This window comes from Protopterus annectens, chromosome 2.part2 (assembly GCF_019279795.1).
Source record: "Protopterus annectens isolate FY-2018-M chromosome 2.part2, PAN1.0, whole genome shotgun sequence".
NCBI lineage: Eukaryota > Metazoa > Chordata > Ceratodontiformes > Protopteridae > Protopterus > Protopterus annectens.
Window position 1 is genome coordinate 577,375,032 of NC_056730.1, and position 15,644 is coordinate 577,390,675.

At 45.8% G+C, this 15,644-nt stretch overlaps 1 protein-coding gene across 1 annotated transcript in view; it reads right to left on the reverse strand.

Moving 5' to 3' along the window:
- The window catches only part of DLST (dihydrolipoamide S-succinyltransferase), a 1,212,631-nt gene that overhangs the window by 990,721 nt on the left and 206,266 nt on the right, over positions 1–15,644 (reverse strand). The window contains exon 6 of the mRNA XM_044064453.1: positions 14,868–14,923. Within this exon, the coding sequence (XP_043920388.1) occupies positions 14,868–14,923 (56 nt within the window). The remainder of the gene's footprint in view (positions 1–14,867; positions 14,924–15,644) is intronic.

Here is a 15,644-nt window from a genome sequence, read left to right on the forward strand (position 1 = left end):
ATACCTCTGGTGCACTGACGTCAGGGAAGAGGCAACAACAACTCACACCGGACCTAGACTTTGGAATTCTGTCTGACTGCGGGTAGCCTGCCAGCAGGATAACCCAAGAGTAATGACTGCAACAGTGAAACACGATGAACATCTGCTACCTTCAACATCTTTTCAGCTACAGACCCCTTTTCCCATCAGAAGCAGATCGCAGAGTCGAGGAAGAAAGGGGATCCTGCAGCATTTACCAAGCACTACAGAGAATGGGAAATTCATGGAACTGTGCAAATGGAAGTAAATAACTTGGTTATTAATATCTCCTCAGTGGAATTAAATGAAGCACAGCTAACTCTCTTGAATAAGGGCCTCTCTTTCATTCCAGCCAGAGAGACCACTTTAACACATGTTTTAACTGAATTAAGACTCTTTGGTAGAACTTTGACATTGAAAGCAATGTTTAAAGATACTAATAATAATCATTTGGACTGTTTTAAGAAACCTAGTATATTTATTCCACCACCTAATGCAAGAATAGAAACATTTGTTGAGTTATGTGAAAAGCAATTAAGGGATGCGTTTGAATGCAAGAATAAGCCCAGGTTTCATAACATGAGTAAAGAAGAGCGTATTGCCTTAAATGAATCCAGAGACATGAAATCTATACAGATCAGACCAGCAGACAAAGGAGGTGGAACAGTGATCTTGGATAGGGACTTGTATGCAAGACAGATGGGTAAACGGTTATGTGATGAGACCACATATGCTTGCATTATCAAGCCCATAGTTAATGGGATTATAGAAAAAGTAACATTTTTTTTATATTTGACTTGTTAATTACCCGTATTATCGATGAGAAACTGTTTCAGTATTTTGAAGTTAAGCAACCCCCTGTACCAATTATCTATGGCTTACCCAAGATACACAAAAACCCAACACTCCCACCACCCATGCGTCCGATAGCATCTGGGAAAGGTTGGGTGACTGAGCCACTTTCGATTTTTATTGAAAAAACCTGCATCCCTTACTTGATACATGTGAGATGGTCTTGAAAGACACTAGTAGTTATTTGCAGAAGTTGTATGTGGCTACGTCCAACCTGGATACTGAAGATATCCTAGTGACAATGGATATAGAATCACTTTTTACAGTGATTCCTAATCAATGGGGCATAGAAAATATTAGGAAGTTTGTGTGTACCAATTGTTGTTTTTCCACTGCTAAAACTGAATTATTGTGTGCATTATTAGAATTTGTATTAGAGAAAGTACAGTTGTGTACACTTACCATAAATGTAGATGTTTGAGTGTATTCACTGTTGCAGTCATCATACTTGGCTTATCTGCCTGCAGGTAGCCCTCATTTGGCCCGAATACCACAGACTTAGTATTTCTGCTTCGGTTGCTGTCGCTCCAGGACTGATGTCAGGTCGTCAGGGGTATAAAAACAGGCAGCTGACGCCATTACATCAGTTTTTCTTGCCCCAAATGTCAGGAGCCCCCCAATAGGGAGCTAAGTTATGGTGGAGGAAAACACCACCATTAAAAAGTAAATACCAATACCCCTGAAAGGGGAGAGTAAAAGGCATAGAGTTTAGAGTTTAGAGAGAGAGAGAGAGAAATAAACCAGGGGGCTTGGAGGGAGGGAAACCAGGACTGCAACAGTGAATACACTCAAACATCTACATTTATGGTAAGTGTACACAACTGTACTATGTTCTTCGTGTTTCACTGTTGCAGTCATCACACTTGGGTGGATTCCCAAAGCTGAAGATGGGTGGAAGCAGTCAAGAAGAGTAAGGGCTGGCTAGAATGTGCTGCAGGACTGCTGTTGCAAAGCCTGCCCTGGATTTGGAGAAGATAGCCAAATGGTAGTGCTTGGTGAAAATGTGTACTGAACTCCAGGTAGCAGCTTCCAGGATGTCCCTGGTAGGGATTCCCCTGAGAAATGCTGTAGAGGTAGATGCTGCCCTAGTGGAATGCATTCTGACCCCCTGCAGGGTTGGTTTCCCATGGTGCTTGCAGCAGAAATGGATGCAATGTGCTATCCATTTAGATATCGTTTGCTTAGAAATGGCCTTGCCCTCTCTGCCCCTGTAGCAAAGCTGACTAATAACTGGTCTGATTTTCTGAAGGCCTTAGTCCTATCCAGGTAAAATCTGAGCTGTCTGTGCAGGTCCAAAAAGTGCAGGATCCTTTCCCCTTTAATTTGAGGATTAGGGAAAAAAGGTTGGCAAATGTATAGATTGGTTGAGAGCCACACTGGACACCACTTTAGGCATAAAGGAAGGGTTTTTGTCCAGAGAAAGACCCTGTCAGCATGGAAAATAATGAAGGGTTCCACAGCCATAAGTGCTTGTAGCTCAGACACTCTTCTAGCTGAAGTGATGGCTAGAAGCAAGGCTATTTTCCAAGAGAAGAATTTTAAGTCTGCTGATGCTGCAGGCTCAAAGGGTGGAAGTGTGAGCTCTTCCAGTACAAAGTTAAGGTCCCAAGCAGGGGTGGGTGCTCTCCATGGTGGCCTTAAATTGTTTGCCCCTCTCAGGAACTGTTTGATAAGAGGGTGCAAGAAGAGAGGTGGTGCCATGTTGTAATGAGCCGAAATGGCTGAGGCATGAATCTTAATGGAGGAGAAGGACAGGCCTTTGTGGAGCAGATCTGCTAAGTAATCCAGGATTAGAGGCACGGAGGGCAGAGTTGTGTCCTCTCCTTTAGATAGACTCCAGGAGCAGTATCTTTTTCACTTATCCGCATAGGATTTCCTTGTACTGGGTCTTCTGGCTTCAAGAATGATGTCCAGCACCTGTTTGCTTAGAGTTGCTGGGATAGGATTCAAGGGATAAGCCAGGCTGCAAGGTTTAGGGTTTGCAGTTGTGAATGCAAAATCTGCCCCTCCTGCTGAGACAGCAGGGTAGGGTTCTGGTGTAGGTGCAATGGTGGCACCAATGTCAGGCTGTGCAGGAGTGGGTATTAGTGCTGGCGTGGCACGTCCGGGGCAATCAGAATTGTCCTCGGTCTGTCATGTCTTATTTTGAGTAATACTCTTGAGAGAAGGGACAGAAGTGGGAATGCATAAATTGAGAGAGTTAGCCACTGAAAGGATAGGGCATCCACTTTCCAGGCCCTGCTGTGAGGGTTCCTGGTGCAGAATCTGCTGAGCTGGTGGTTGCAGGGGGAGGCAAAAATGTCCATCTCTGGGGTCCCCCATTTCTGAATCAGAAGGTTGAAGGTGCTGGGCTCTAACTGTCACTCGTGTGGGTCTAGGAGATTTCTGCTTGTCGTCTGCCAGTGAATTTTGTTTGCCTGGCAGGAATTGAGTTTGCAGACGGACTTGCATGTCCAATGCCATGTTCCACAGAGCCATGGCTAGCCTGCAGAGGGAGTTGAAATGGGTTCCCCCCTGCTTGCTGATGTACCACATAACTGTGGTGTTATCTGTTTTTATTAGAAGTTGTCCTGGAAAAAGTAGGGATCTGAAAGCTGTCTGGGCTTTCTGCACAGCTAGCATCTCTTTTTGGTTGATGTGCAGATGAACTTGACTTGGGCTCCAGTGGCCCTGAATGCATTTGCCATTGCATAGTCTGATGCGTCTGTGGTTAGGGTCTGGGCGGCGTGGGGTTGAGTAAAGGGCAGTCCCTTGTTGTGGTTGCATGCTTCTGCCCACCAAAGGAACTCTGTCCTTCCATTCTAAGCATTTGTCGCTGTGGCATGGGAGCAGGTGCATGCGCTTTGGTCGTCGGTTTTCTAGGCATGGCTCGTACTCTTGGCCTAAGAAACTCGGTAATTTTAGATAAAAAAAAAAAAAAAGTCGTTGGTTTGAGTCGAACATCGGTAGTGCAAAAAACTGCCTCAGAAGTCGGTGCCTGCACAGCGGCTCCAGACCCATCCAAGGTAGAGACATCCGCAGGTTCCACAGTCGAAGAAGAGTCTCATGGCATACCGGACTCCAAATGGGTCTCGGTAGAGACCTGCGAATCCACTGAGGCGGGCATCAGGGGCTGCGAAAGCACCTCACCGAGTACCGGCAAACTGGTGACTAGCTTAACGGAAGCATCGTCGGCAGCTTTGGACCTATGCGGTCCGTCTCTGTCTTTATTCTTACTTTCTTCAAAATATCGGTAGTCAGATGGCTTACCAAAGCCATTTCAGAATACGGAGATCGACAGCGAAAGAATTTAGCGACAATGAGAGCCCAACGACGAATGGTTCAGGCAATGAACAAGGCATGAAACCGACAGCGAGGTACGTTGTGGTCTGGGCCTAAACAGGTGACGCCGTAAGAATGAAAATCTCTGTGTTGTATTTGCTTTCCAGAGGCAAGACAATTGTTAACTTTTTCTGACATCGGTTAGAGCAAGAAAAAAGGATCCCCAACGGGGTACTTAGCTTTAGAAGACTTCAGGATTATTCAATTCGTAAATGAAAATTCAGATAGTGGCCGACCGGCATTTGCAAACTGCTTCCGTTTCGGGCTCCTCGGCAAGAAAGAATTGCGTCGGCTGCCTGTTTTTTATACCTCTGATGACCTGACATCAGTCCTGGAGTGACAGCAACTGACGCAGAAATACTAAGTCTCTGGTATTCGGGCCGACTGAGGGCTACCTGCAAGCAGATAACCCAACTGTGATGACTGCAACAGTGAAACACGAAGAAAGTACAGTTGTGTACACTTACCATAAATGTAGATGTTCGAGTGTATTCACTGTTGCAGTCATCACACTCGGGGTTATCTGCCTGCAGGTAGCCCTCAGTCGGCCCGAATACCAGTCTCTTAGGATTTTTGTGTCAGATGCTGCCGCTTCTTCCATGACGTCAAGTCGTCAGGGGTATAAAACAGGCAGCCAACGGCGTTACATCAGTTTTTCTTGCCCCAAATGTCAGGAGCCCCCAAATAGAAAGCTAGTATATGGTGGGAAACACCACCAGTAAAAAGTAAATACCAATGCTATTAGGAATGGCCATAGAGAGGAGAGGCAGAAAGATAGGGAAAGCCAGGGGGCTGGAGGGAGGGAAACCAGGACTGCAACAGTGAATACAATCGAACACCTACATTTATGGTAAGTGTACACAAATATACTATGTTCTTCCTGTTTCACTGTTGCAGTCATCACACTTGGGTTGATTCCCAAAGCTGAGGAAGGATGGAGGCAGTCAAGAAGTGTTAGGGCTGGCTAGTAGGCCTTGCAAGACTGCTGTAGCAAATCCAGCTCTGGATTTAGAAAAGATTGGTAAGTGGTAATGCTTGGTGAAGGTGTGTACAGAACTCCAGGCTGCAGCTTCCAGAATGTCCTTGGTAGGGACTCCCCTGAGAAATGCTCTAGAGGTGGAAGTAGTGCTAGTCGAATGCGGTCTGATCCTCTGTGGGGTAGGTTTTCCATGATGCTTGTAGCAGAAATGGATAGTTTCATAGTTTAGTACCAGGCTATCTGCCCTGGGGCATTTATAAGCCTAGCCATAGTGATGTGGCTTTCGCCACCCCATGTAATGGTACAAAAGTGTACAGAATAGGTTTAGAATACTGTGCCTCTGTCTAGTAGTGACACAGTGAAGACCCCCTTACATAATAGAATTAGTTTACTGTGCCTCTGTCTAGTAGTGACAGAGAGATGACCCCTGGGGTAAACCTACGATCTTCCATCCACTCGTCAAGATTTCTCTTCAAGAGAGTCAGTGAGGGGCTCTGCCTAACATGAACTGGGATTCTGTTCCAGAGTATGGGAAGCCTCTGAGTTATGAATCTGTCCCTCCAGCATGTCCTATTCATATTTGTGCTGAGGTTTAAATCTTTAGCTCTCGTGGTTCTGATGGATTTGGATTTTTTAAGGTGGAGCATGTCCATCAATTCCTGATTGGACATGGCCTTGTACGTCAGGCACAGATCACCTCTGAGTAGGCAGTATGCTACTGAATAGAGGCTGGAGTTTCTTTAGTCTGGCAGCATATGACATATGTTGGAGACCCTTGATCCTCTTGGTGAGGTACTTCTGGGGTCTCTTTAGCTGTTGCAAGTGCCGGGTGAGGTACATACCAAACGGGGCACTGTACTCAATCATGGGCCTGATAAGGGAGGAGTATAGGGGAACTATGACCTCCTTTGATCTGGATGTGAATCCCTTCATGATAAGGTGGGCAAGGTAGAAAGTTTTGTGCTATCCATTTGGAAATAGTTTGCTTTGAAATGGCCTTACTCTCTGCACCTGGTTTAAATGAGGTAGTTTCACTTAAACCTTTTTTGAAAGCCATACCCTTGAAACATTAACATTGGTATATAGGTTTCTGTTTTTATGTACTGGCACTTTAACCACTGTATGCTTAATTGATGTGCTGATTGTTTTATTGATCTGCTATTTAAATGACTCTGGTGTTCTTTAGTATTCAGTCTGAAGACGCGGTAGGAATATCCCGTGAAAGCGCTCACTCCTTTATTTCTTATTTTTATTAAAGTTTTGTGGATTTTACCACCAGCTGTGTCAGACTGGTACTTGTATTGTCTCTACTTAATACAAACAGCTGTTGGCAATACCTAAAGAGCTTGTTTCAAAGATAGTCTCTCAAACAGATTACAAAAAGGTCCAAAACACACCTGAGTGGAACCGTGATTAAGTGGCACAGAAGGATACAGTCCTGACTGTGACCCTGAAAACCTGAGTTCAAATACTGCCTTGGCTGATAGAAAAGCTGGAAGGGAAGATGGGAAACCAGTGGCTATAGCTTCTCCACCTTGAGGGGAGGGTGTGACGATTTCCAGACGGGCTCTCCTCCTACTCCAGTGCAGAAAACAGAAGCTGAAAATCACAGAAACCAGAAGTCAGTCCTGGGAGTGACATGGGCTGTGGCCCTTGACTACATACGCAGAGACGTGGTGTGGTCCCCTGCAGTGATGCAGGTCCTTGTATTACCACTATGGGTGTGGTTAACAAATAAAACAGAAGAGTCCCCACTGCTCACAGCCTAATGGATGTAAGCAGAGACAAACAACCTCAACGTTGCCAGGATGACAGGTTCCTCTGGTCAGTCTGCCCTGTACAGTACTAGGTACATCCACAGGTACAGGGAACAACGGGCTGAGTCTCAGGACAGGAGGACTGTTGGTCAGCTGGCAAGGAGGCAAAAAAATTGAACTTCTCTCTCTCTCAGTACCCCAAGGTCAATTCTTAGCCCCATCCTCTTTTCAGCATTTACAAATATAATCTAAATTAGCCTTCCACTCCATGCAATACTCTCACACAGATAACCTTTTGTTACTTAGAGCAGGAAATAATTGTGGTGATTCACAAACTACAATTCACACAGCTCTGCCATTGGTTCCATGCTAATAAACTCTTAATCAACCATAGCAACACCAGCACAGTGTTGCAATGGACAGACTAGCGACAACTGAGACAGTAGAGGCACTGGTGATCTTCTCCATAAAGGCCAAAAAAAAAAAAAAAATCAAAGAAATGTTTTACATTTTTTGTAAAATTTACTGTACAAATGTTATACTTTTGTTCTCTATTTTGTGATTATTGCACTGCAACTCTTGGTGTTACAAAGTACTGTGATACTGCAAAATCAATTATATTTTAGCAACTACAGACCTAAAAGGTCCCCGTTTTCTTCTCTTTCCCATTATGATACAAACTTGGGGTTAGCTGAGGGAGTACAGAGGACAGAGCCACCTCCCCCCAACCTACACCCAGAGCCAGCACATCACATTCAGAAGCAAACAGTGATCCCTTTTTAGGTTGGGTTTTTGCTGTAATAGGATTCATGCCTTTATAGTGAAACTGTATTAAGATCAACCTACTTCTGTAGTTAAATTACCTGATAACGTCTGCATAAATACTTTTAAAATCCATCAAACTACAAAATTTATTTTTATTTTTCAGTAATGTAAACATTTTAATAATAAACATATTTTTAATACAACATTTTGGCATGATTAGTGATACAACTTTTATATGACTACTTTACACAATGCTTACATTCAATTATGAAGAATTTGCCACTGCTAATCATGCAAATCCAAGCATCAAAATTAGTACTCACTTTTAACACCATGTTATACACCACAAATATATTATTGTCAGTTAGTACAACACTACAACTGTCATTTTATGAACTGGGATGTGGCTGAAAGGTGGGGGGGTCAGTTTAATCAGCCCACCTACTTAATCATTAAACAAACCAAAAAAGAACACCCTTCTGGAAGACGCAGTGGTATCGTTGTCGCCTCACAGCAAGAGGTTCTCCACTTCGATTCTTAGCTAGGGTGCCTTCTGTGCAGAGTCTGCATGTCCTCCCTGTGTTCGTGTGTGTTTCCTCTGGCTGCTCCGGTTTCCTCCCACGTACAAAGACATGCGCCTGGAGCGTTTCACTCCAGGCCTCCACTAAGAACTGGCTTTGTTCCAAGTCAGACTTTCCCAGTAAACTTTTAGTTATGTACTCACCATAACTTCAGATGTTTGGAATCCATCTCGCCTACATTCTGACTGATGGGTTCGGAGCCGATCCTCGGCTCCGACTCGGCACGCTTATGCCAAAGAGCGAAGTCTCTTATTGGCTGAGCTTACTATATCCCAGGATGCACCACTACCAGTCCCCCAGATCTAGTTTGTCCGCATACATGCACACACGCATGCACTGCTTATATAACATTGACAGATGATACAAGATAAAAAACAGTAGAACCCAAACCGTTCAATCTCTTCTGATCTCCAAGGCAGGGGGAAGGAGGGTGGGTATTAGGAATGTAGGCGAGATGGGTCCCAAACATCTGAAGTTATGGTGAGTACATAACTAAAAGATGTTATGTGATCCTATCTCGCCTACATTCTGACTGATGGGACAGCGTCCTAGCACCTAAATCCTGGGTGGCTCACTGGAAAACACTCCTGAGTACCGTGGAACCAAATGATGCTCGCCCTTTAGATGCCACATCCAATTTATAGTGGGAAATGAAAGTGTGCGGGTTGGACCAAGTAGCCGCAGCACAAATTTCAGAAATAGCGAGCTTGGAATGGAATGCAATAGAGGTAGCCATAGCTCTAGTAGAGTGAGCTTTGACAAATGTTGTAAGTTGCTTATTTGAAGAGGAATAAGCTTGAGTTATGCAATCTCTGATCCATTTGGCAATAGTAGCTTTAGTGATGGTTTGACCCAGTTTATTATCTGAAAAGGACACAAACAATTGATCTGTTTTCCTAATTTGCTGAGTCCTATCTAGATAGAAGCGTAATTGCCTGTGAACATCCAACGTATGGAAGGTATATTCCGCTTTGTTTGAAAATTTTGGAAAGAAATCTGGTAGCTCTAAAGATTGTTGGAGACAGAGATTAGAGCAAACTTTTGGGACAAAAGATGGGTTAGGTCTAAGTGATACTCTATCCTTGTGAAAAATCAAGTACGGTGGTTTGATAGATAGGGCTTGAAGTTCTGAAACTCTTCTTGCAGAGGTAATTGCAATTAAGAAGGCAGTTTTCCAAGACAGATATTTCAACTCACATGTAGCAGCTGGTACAAAGGGGGAAGATGTTAAGGCACGAAGTACCAAATCAAGATCCCACGGAGGTGCAGAATGAAAAACTGGGGGTCTTAAAAGCACAGCACCTTTCATGAAAGTTTTACATAATCTGCTGCTCATCAACGGTGGGTCTATGGATTAGTGAAATTTGGAGATAGCTGCTAGTTGGACTTTAATAGTAGAGACTGAAGATCCTTGATTAAACAAGGATGTTAAAAATTTCAAGACCTCTGGTATCAGGGCAGTAATAGGGTCTAAGCCTCTGAGTTGAGCCCAGATAGCCCAGATAGCAAACCTCTTCCACTTACTGTGATACAATTTCTTAGTGGTGGGTTTGTGGGCTGAAGATAAAATGTGAATAACTTCCGGGTCCAAGGTGTGATTTCTGACTAAAGTCGGAAGTGGAGGAGCCAAGCTGTTAATTTCAAGGTGTGAAGGGACTGGTGCTGTTGTCCCGACTGAAGAACCAGAAGGTCCGGAGTTAGATCCAAGAACCAAGGACCGTCCAGAGTATATTTCTGTAGGTAGGGGAACCATACCTGACGAGGCCAGTACGGAGCAATTAGAATCATTGTGGACCCCAATTGGGAAGCTTTCTGGATGACTTTGGGGAGGAGTGGAATCAGAGGGAAAGCATAAAGCAGTCCTGTTGGCCAAGGTTGGACTAGAGCATCCGTAGCTGCATCCCCTTGACGCGGGGTCAAGGAAAAGAACCTTTTGCACTTCGTGTTTTGTGGTGTTGCAAACAGGTCGCAGCACGGAATCCCCCATCTTTTGAAAATCTGAGCTGCTACTGTCTCGTTCAGAGACCACTCGTGAGGAGAGAGAATAGTCCTGCTCAGTCTGTCTGCCAATACATTGGATTTTCCTGGAATGTGGGTCGCTACCAGGAAGCGCTTGGTAGCCACTGCCCATTCCCACACCCTCATGGCCTCTCTGCAAAGGGGGTAAGATCTGGTCCCTCCTTGTTTGTTTAAATACCAGACCACCGACATGTTGTCTGTGTGGATGGCGATAACGCCTTGAGGGAGAAACTTATGAAGGGCTTGTAGGGACAGAAGTACAGCCCTCATTTCCAACACATTGATATGGAGAAATGTTTCGTTTGGAAGCCAAGAACCCTGAACTGACCTGCCCAGACAATGCCCCCCCCACCCCATCTGGGAGGCATCCGTTGTCAAGGTGGCCACCGGAGGGGGGATAACAAAAGGTCTTCCCTGATTCAGACTGGATGGCAGAAGCCACCAGCGGAGGTCCCGTTTGCACGTTTCTGTAATCAGTATGTGATGATTGAGGGGGAGATCCTGAAAAGACCATTGTGTCGATAACAGCCACTGAAGAATCCTCATGTGCAATCTTGCCAGAGGAACCAGGAGAACCGTGGCAGACATTGAACCTAAAAGTTGCAGAACCATCCTGGCTGGGGCTTTGGATCTTAGAAGCAGGGCTCGGACTTGATCTTGTAATGTTTGTATCCTTTCGGTAGGAAGGAAGATTCGCATTAATTTTGAGTCTATCTCTGCTCCTATGAATCTTATGCGCTGAGAAGGCAGCAAGACAGACTTTGACCAGTTGAATGTAATTCCCAGGGAAGCACCCAGGGAAATGGTGGCTTGTAGGTTCTCTAGTAGTAGATGCCTGGTGGTGGCAGTCAGGAGCCAGTCGTCCAGATAGGGAAACACTTGGAATCCGAGACTCCTCAGGTGAGCAGTCACTACTGCCAAACACTTGGTGAACACCCTGGGGCTGTGGTGAGACCAAAGGGCAGTGCACAAAATTGGAAATGACTGTCTCCCAGGCTGAAGCGCAGATACCTCCTGGACGCCTGATGTATCGGTATGTGATAATAGGCGCCCTTGAGATCTATGGAGCACATCCAAACATCTTTCTCCAACAATGGGAGAATGGATTGTAAAGTGACCATTCGAATTTGGACTTCATGATGGACTGGTTTAGTTTGCTGAGATCCAAAATGGGTCTCAGGTCCCCTGTCTTTTTTGGCACTAAAAAGAACCTTGAGTAATTTCCGGATCTGATCTGGTCTGTGGGGACCGGTTGGATGACTCCTTTTCTAGCAGCTTTGAAGCTTCTACGGCTGCAATTTCCCTTTGACTGGGTGGTGGGTCCGGGATTTGTTTGGATGGTGGGGGTGAGTGTGTGAAGGGAATGGTGTAACCTCCGCAATAATCCAAGCACCCATCTGTCCTGAGTAATAGACTCCCAGGCTTTTAGGTGCTTGGCAACGGCACCCGACTGGCTCCGGAGCAGCACAGCCGGGCAATCCCTCATGGAGTGTGGGAGGCTGAAAAGCCACGAAAGGACTCGGGTCTCCAGTGTTGCGGGGCCTCTGCCGCCTCTGGGACGGCGCCTCCCAGAAAAATTTCCCGTCCTCTGCCTCTGGAAGGGGAATCTTCCTGCTGTTGAGGAAAGAATTTCTGTGATTTATGGAACCACATCTTCCCTCCTCTTTAGCCTTGGGATAAGGCCGAAGGGAGTGGAATAACGTGCTCCCACGGCAGATAAAGTCTTTCCTCTTACTCACAGCGGTAAGAGTGTCTTTACCTTGGGTCCAAACAAAGAGGACCCATCAAAGGGAGCGCCGGCAAAGGAAGACTTGAAGGCCTCCGCAAATGACACAACGGAGCCAGGCTTGTCTCCGAGAGCCACGCCTGTGCCTGCCGCTCTGCCCGCCCCTTCGGTCGCATATGAAATGAGCCTCATGGACGAGTTAGAAATCGAGGTAAGGATAGCCAACTGAGAGCTAACCGACTGGGCTAGCTGCTCAGGTAGGTTACCTGAGAGGGAGTCTGAGAGCTCCTTGACCAAATCCCTCTGTAGTCTGGTGAAATGTGCCAAATAATTCAGGGACCTCAGAGTAAAGGCCGCTGAAGTCAGGGTGCGCTTCTGCATCGTCCATGCTCCTAGACTCCTTATTAGGAGGATGGACGGACGCTGAAGCCTCTGCCACGCCCTGCTGGGTAGCAGATGCCACCACCATGGCATCTACAGCCACGCCTTTCGTAAGAACTCCTTCTCGGTGGGGCAGACAAAAATTTGTTAGGGCGAGAAGGCACTGGTTCCACAGTATCTGGATGTTCCCACGCCTCCGACAAACCAAATCCAGGAGCTCGTCGAAGGGCGGAGACACCCAGGAGGCGGAGGGCTGAGCCCCGAAGGCCTTGAGGAACACAGACTCATCAGCGAGGGGGTTTGGAATTCCAGCCGCCTCGTTGCTTAAGGATCTCTAGAATGTCTGCAAATGAGACCTCATCCGAGGACGACTTTGGGGACCCCTCCGCATCATCAAGATCAGTGTCCATGTAAGAGACTCATCGGGGAGTCCACGTGCTTCCTCTTGCACGATCTCTTCCTTGGGGCTCTTCCAAGACAACTCCGAAGACCCTCAGGAGGAGGGGAACCCCAGTGGGGTAACCTCAGGCCCCGGGCTCCGCTGCCTAGAGACAGTGGAACTGCCAAAGACCCAGTCTCCATGCCCAGGGAAGGTGCCGGTAAAGCCGTGAGATGGCCAAGAAGACTTGGCCAAGGCACTCCTCATAGCTCTGAAGGCCGGACCCCAGAATCCTGGGAGGGTCCGTCCCGAGCCATGATAGCAGACGGAAGTCCCGCGTCAAGCACCGGAGGGAGGCTTGGAACCGACAGCATTGGTCCCAAACGTCACCCCGGTCCGGCCGAAGAAGTCCGTGTGCTAAACTCGACCAAGGCCGGGTTGGAGTAAGGGTCGGAGCCGACCCTAGGATCTCCAATGGCTCCATCAGCACCTGCTCACGGAGCCGGCGGTCGGAGGAGGAATGGCAATGGAATGGGCTATCGGCTCCGGCCAAGTGGGTCGGAGCCAAACAAATTTCTGAAAGACTGGGGACTGGAACAGTCTTTGGAGCACCCTGTCTATGTCCGAATCTGACATCCTTGATGACCTGGAAGAGACCGAATGGGTCCGGTAGGCTTCTCCAACGGCTCCAAGGGACTAGGGATCGGCTCAATCGACTCGACAATTATCGGCGCCAAGGAGTGTCCAAACCAATTTCCATCGGTGCCAAGAGGGCTTCGCGCCGAGGAGGAAGTGTCTGAGCGACAAACTTCATCGGCTCCGAGATCAGTGGAGCCGATGAAGGTGACCGCCTCGACGCCCCAGCCGCCGGCTCCAACCCAGAGGAGTCGAGGCTGGAGGCATCGAGGCAGACTGCGCCTCGGCCCAAGTCCGTGGAGCCGAAGGAGAAGCCTGCCTATGTCTTTTGGCGGTCGGTTCCGACGGACTGGTCGGAGCCGACGCCCTTTTCTTTTTAGCAGGAGAAGGAGAGGAAGCCAATGCCTCTTCAAATGAGGGTTTAATAAGGCCTTTTAAAATAAGTTTATTTTTCCTCTCTTGGAGGACCCTCGAGGAAAACGCGTGACACACGCTGCAGGACTCCTGCAAATGTTTGGCGCCCAAACAGTATATACAGAGAGAGTGATCATCTGTGATCGACATTTTGAAACTGCACTTAGTGCACTTTTTAAATCCTGAAGGCCTAGGAGCCTGTGACATTATGGCAATCAAACAGTGAACTAGCCAAAAACACAAAACACTCTATCACAGAAAGATTTCTTTTCTCTCTCTCTTCTTTCTCTTTTTTTTTTTTTTTTTTGTCACAAATAGAAAAAAATAAGACTAAAGGATCTAAGACCCCTTAAAAATAATTCGGGACTAGCCAGACAACAGACTGACAGGGGAAGGCCCTACAACGCAAATGGGACCTTTAGTCAGACAATACTCAGTCACTACACAAGAATTTCACCAAGAAAAATCTTCACTCACACACAAAAAACACACGATAGCTGTTAAAACAGCTTTTTGTTGAATTTTAAGGAAAACCCTGACAGGAAAAGTAAGTGAAAAACACTACTTAGCTCAGCCAAGCTCGAGACCACGTCTTTGCTTGTTAGCGGCAAACGAGATCTGGGGGACTGGTAGTGGTGCATCCTGGGATATAGTAAGCTCAGCCAATAAGAGACTTCGCTCTTTGGCATAAGCGTGCCGAGTCGGAGCCGAGGATCGGCTCCGAACCCATCAGTCAGAATGTAGGCGAGATAGGATCACATAACATCAAATGTTAAATAAAGTAAGTAAGTATGCAAGTAAATTACATTAAAACAATTTGACAGTTAAACTTCAAAGGACTGTGAAAAGGATGCACATCTGTCCACAAGCAAGCATTCCATCTGAAAACTAATATATTAACTTAATGATTTTTACCACTTATTACTTGGAATCCTAGCTCAGTCGCATGGAAGAACCAGACTGCTTTGAAGGTTAAATGGTTAAAATTAATGATAGGAAAACTAAAGCCCAGGATGAAGTCACAAACTATTAAACATACCTTATCTGTTTCAATCTCGCATACTACTTCATCTTCTGCAACAGAATCTCCAACAGCTGGTGAACACAGTCAAGAACAGGAACAGATTAAGCCAAAAAATAAAAACAAAAAAACAACTTGAAGCCTGCAGACAAGATACATAAAAAAACTAGGACACAGCAGAGTACACACCACTGGCCTCTTTAATATTAAAAAAAACAGTGAAGAACTTTTAGTCCCTTTCGTATTTAAAACTTCCTCAGAACTGATCATCAATTAAAAACACTTAAGTACTTTAATTGTGAAGTCATATGACCTCGCACATCACCATTAAAAGCCATTCACTGTCTTCCACTATTACAAATCACAATTTTTTTACAAAAATATACAAACATTTTATGAATAAATATGCTATCTAGAATAATAAATGCATACCTATTCAACTCAACTTCAAAAGACAAATACAGGCAGCAGAAATGTGTTCAGGGGTTTCTCAGAATTTATGGTTAATTGTTAAAATATTCTGAGAACTTCCAGGTGTTCACTCCATGCTTACTCCTAGACTGCTGTTCACTTTTCCAGGAGTGAAATAAATACTTGTGTCCTGGATACTTATAACCGCATATTTTATTCACTGCAGCTTGAACGTGTTTTTTCTTTTAATCATGTATATGTTCATAGATTCTTCCCTACACAACACTGGCATAATGTAGCATACACAACCCCTTGGAACTGCAATTAAAATAATTTTTACTACCAAAAAATGCCATAAGAATGAACGTGCACTTTGCCTCCTTC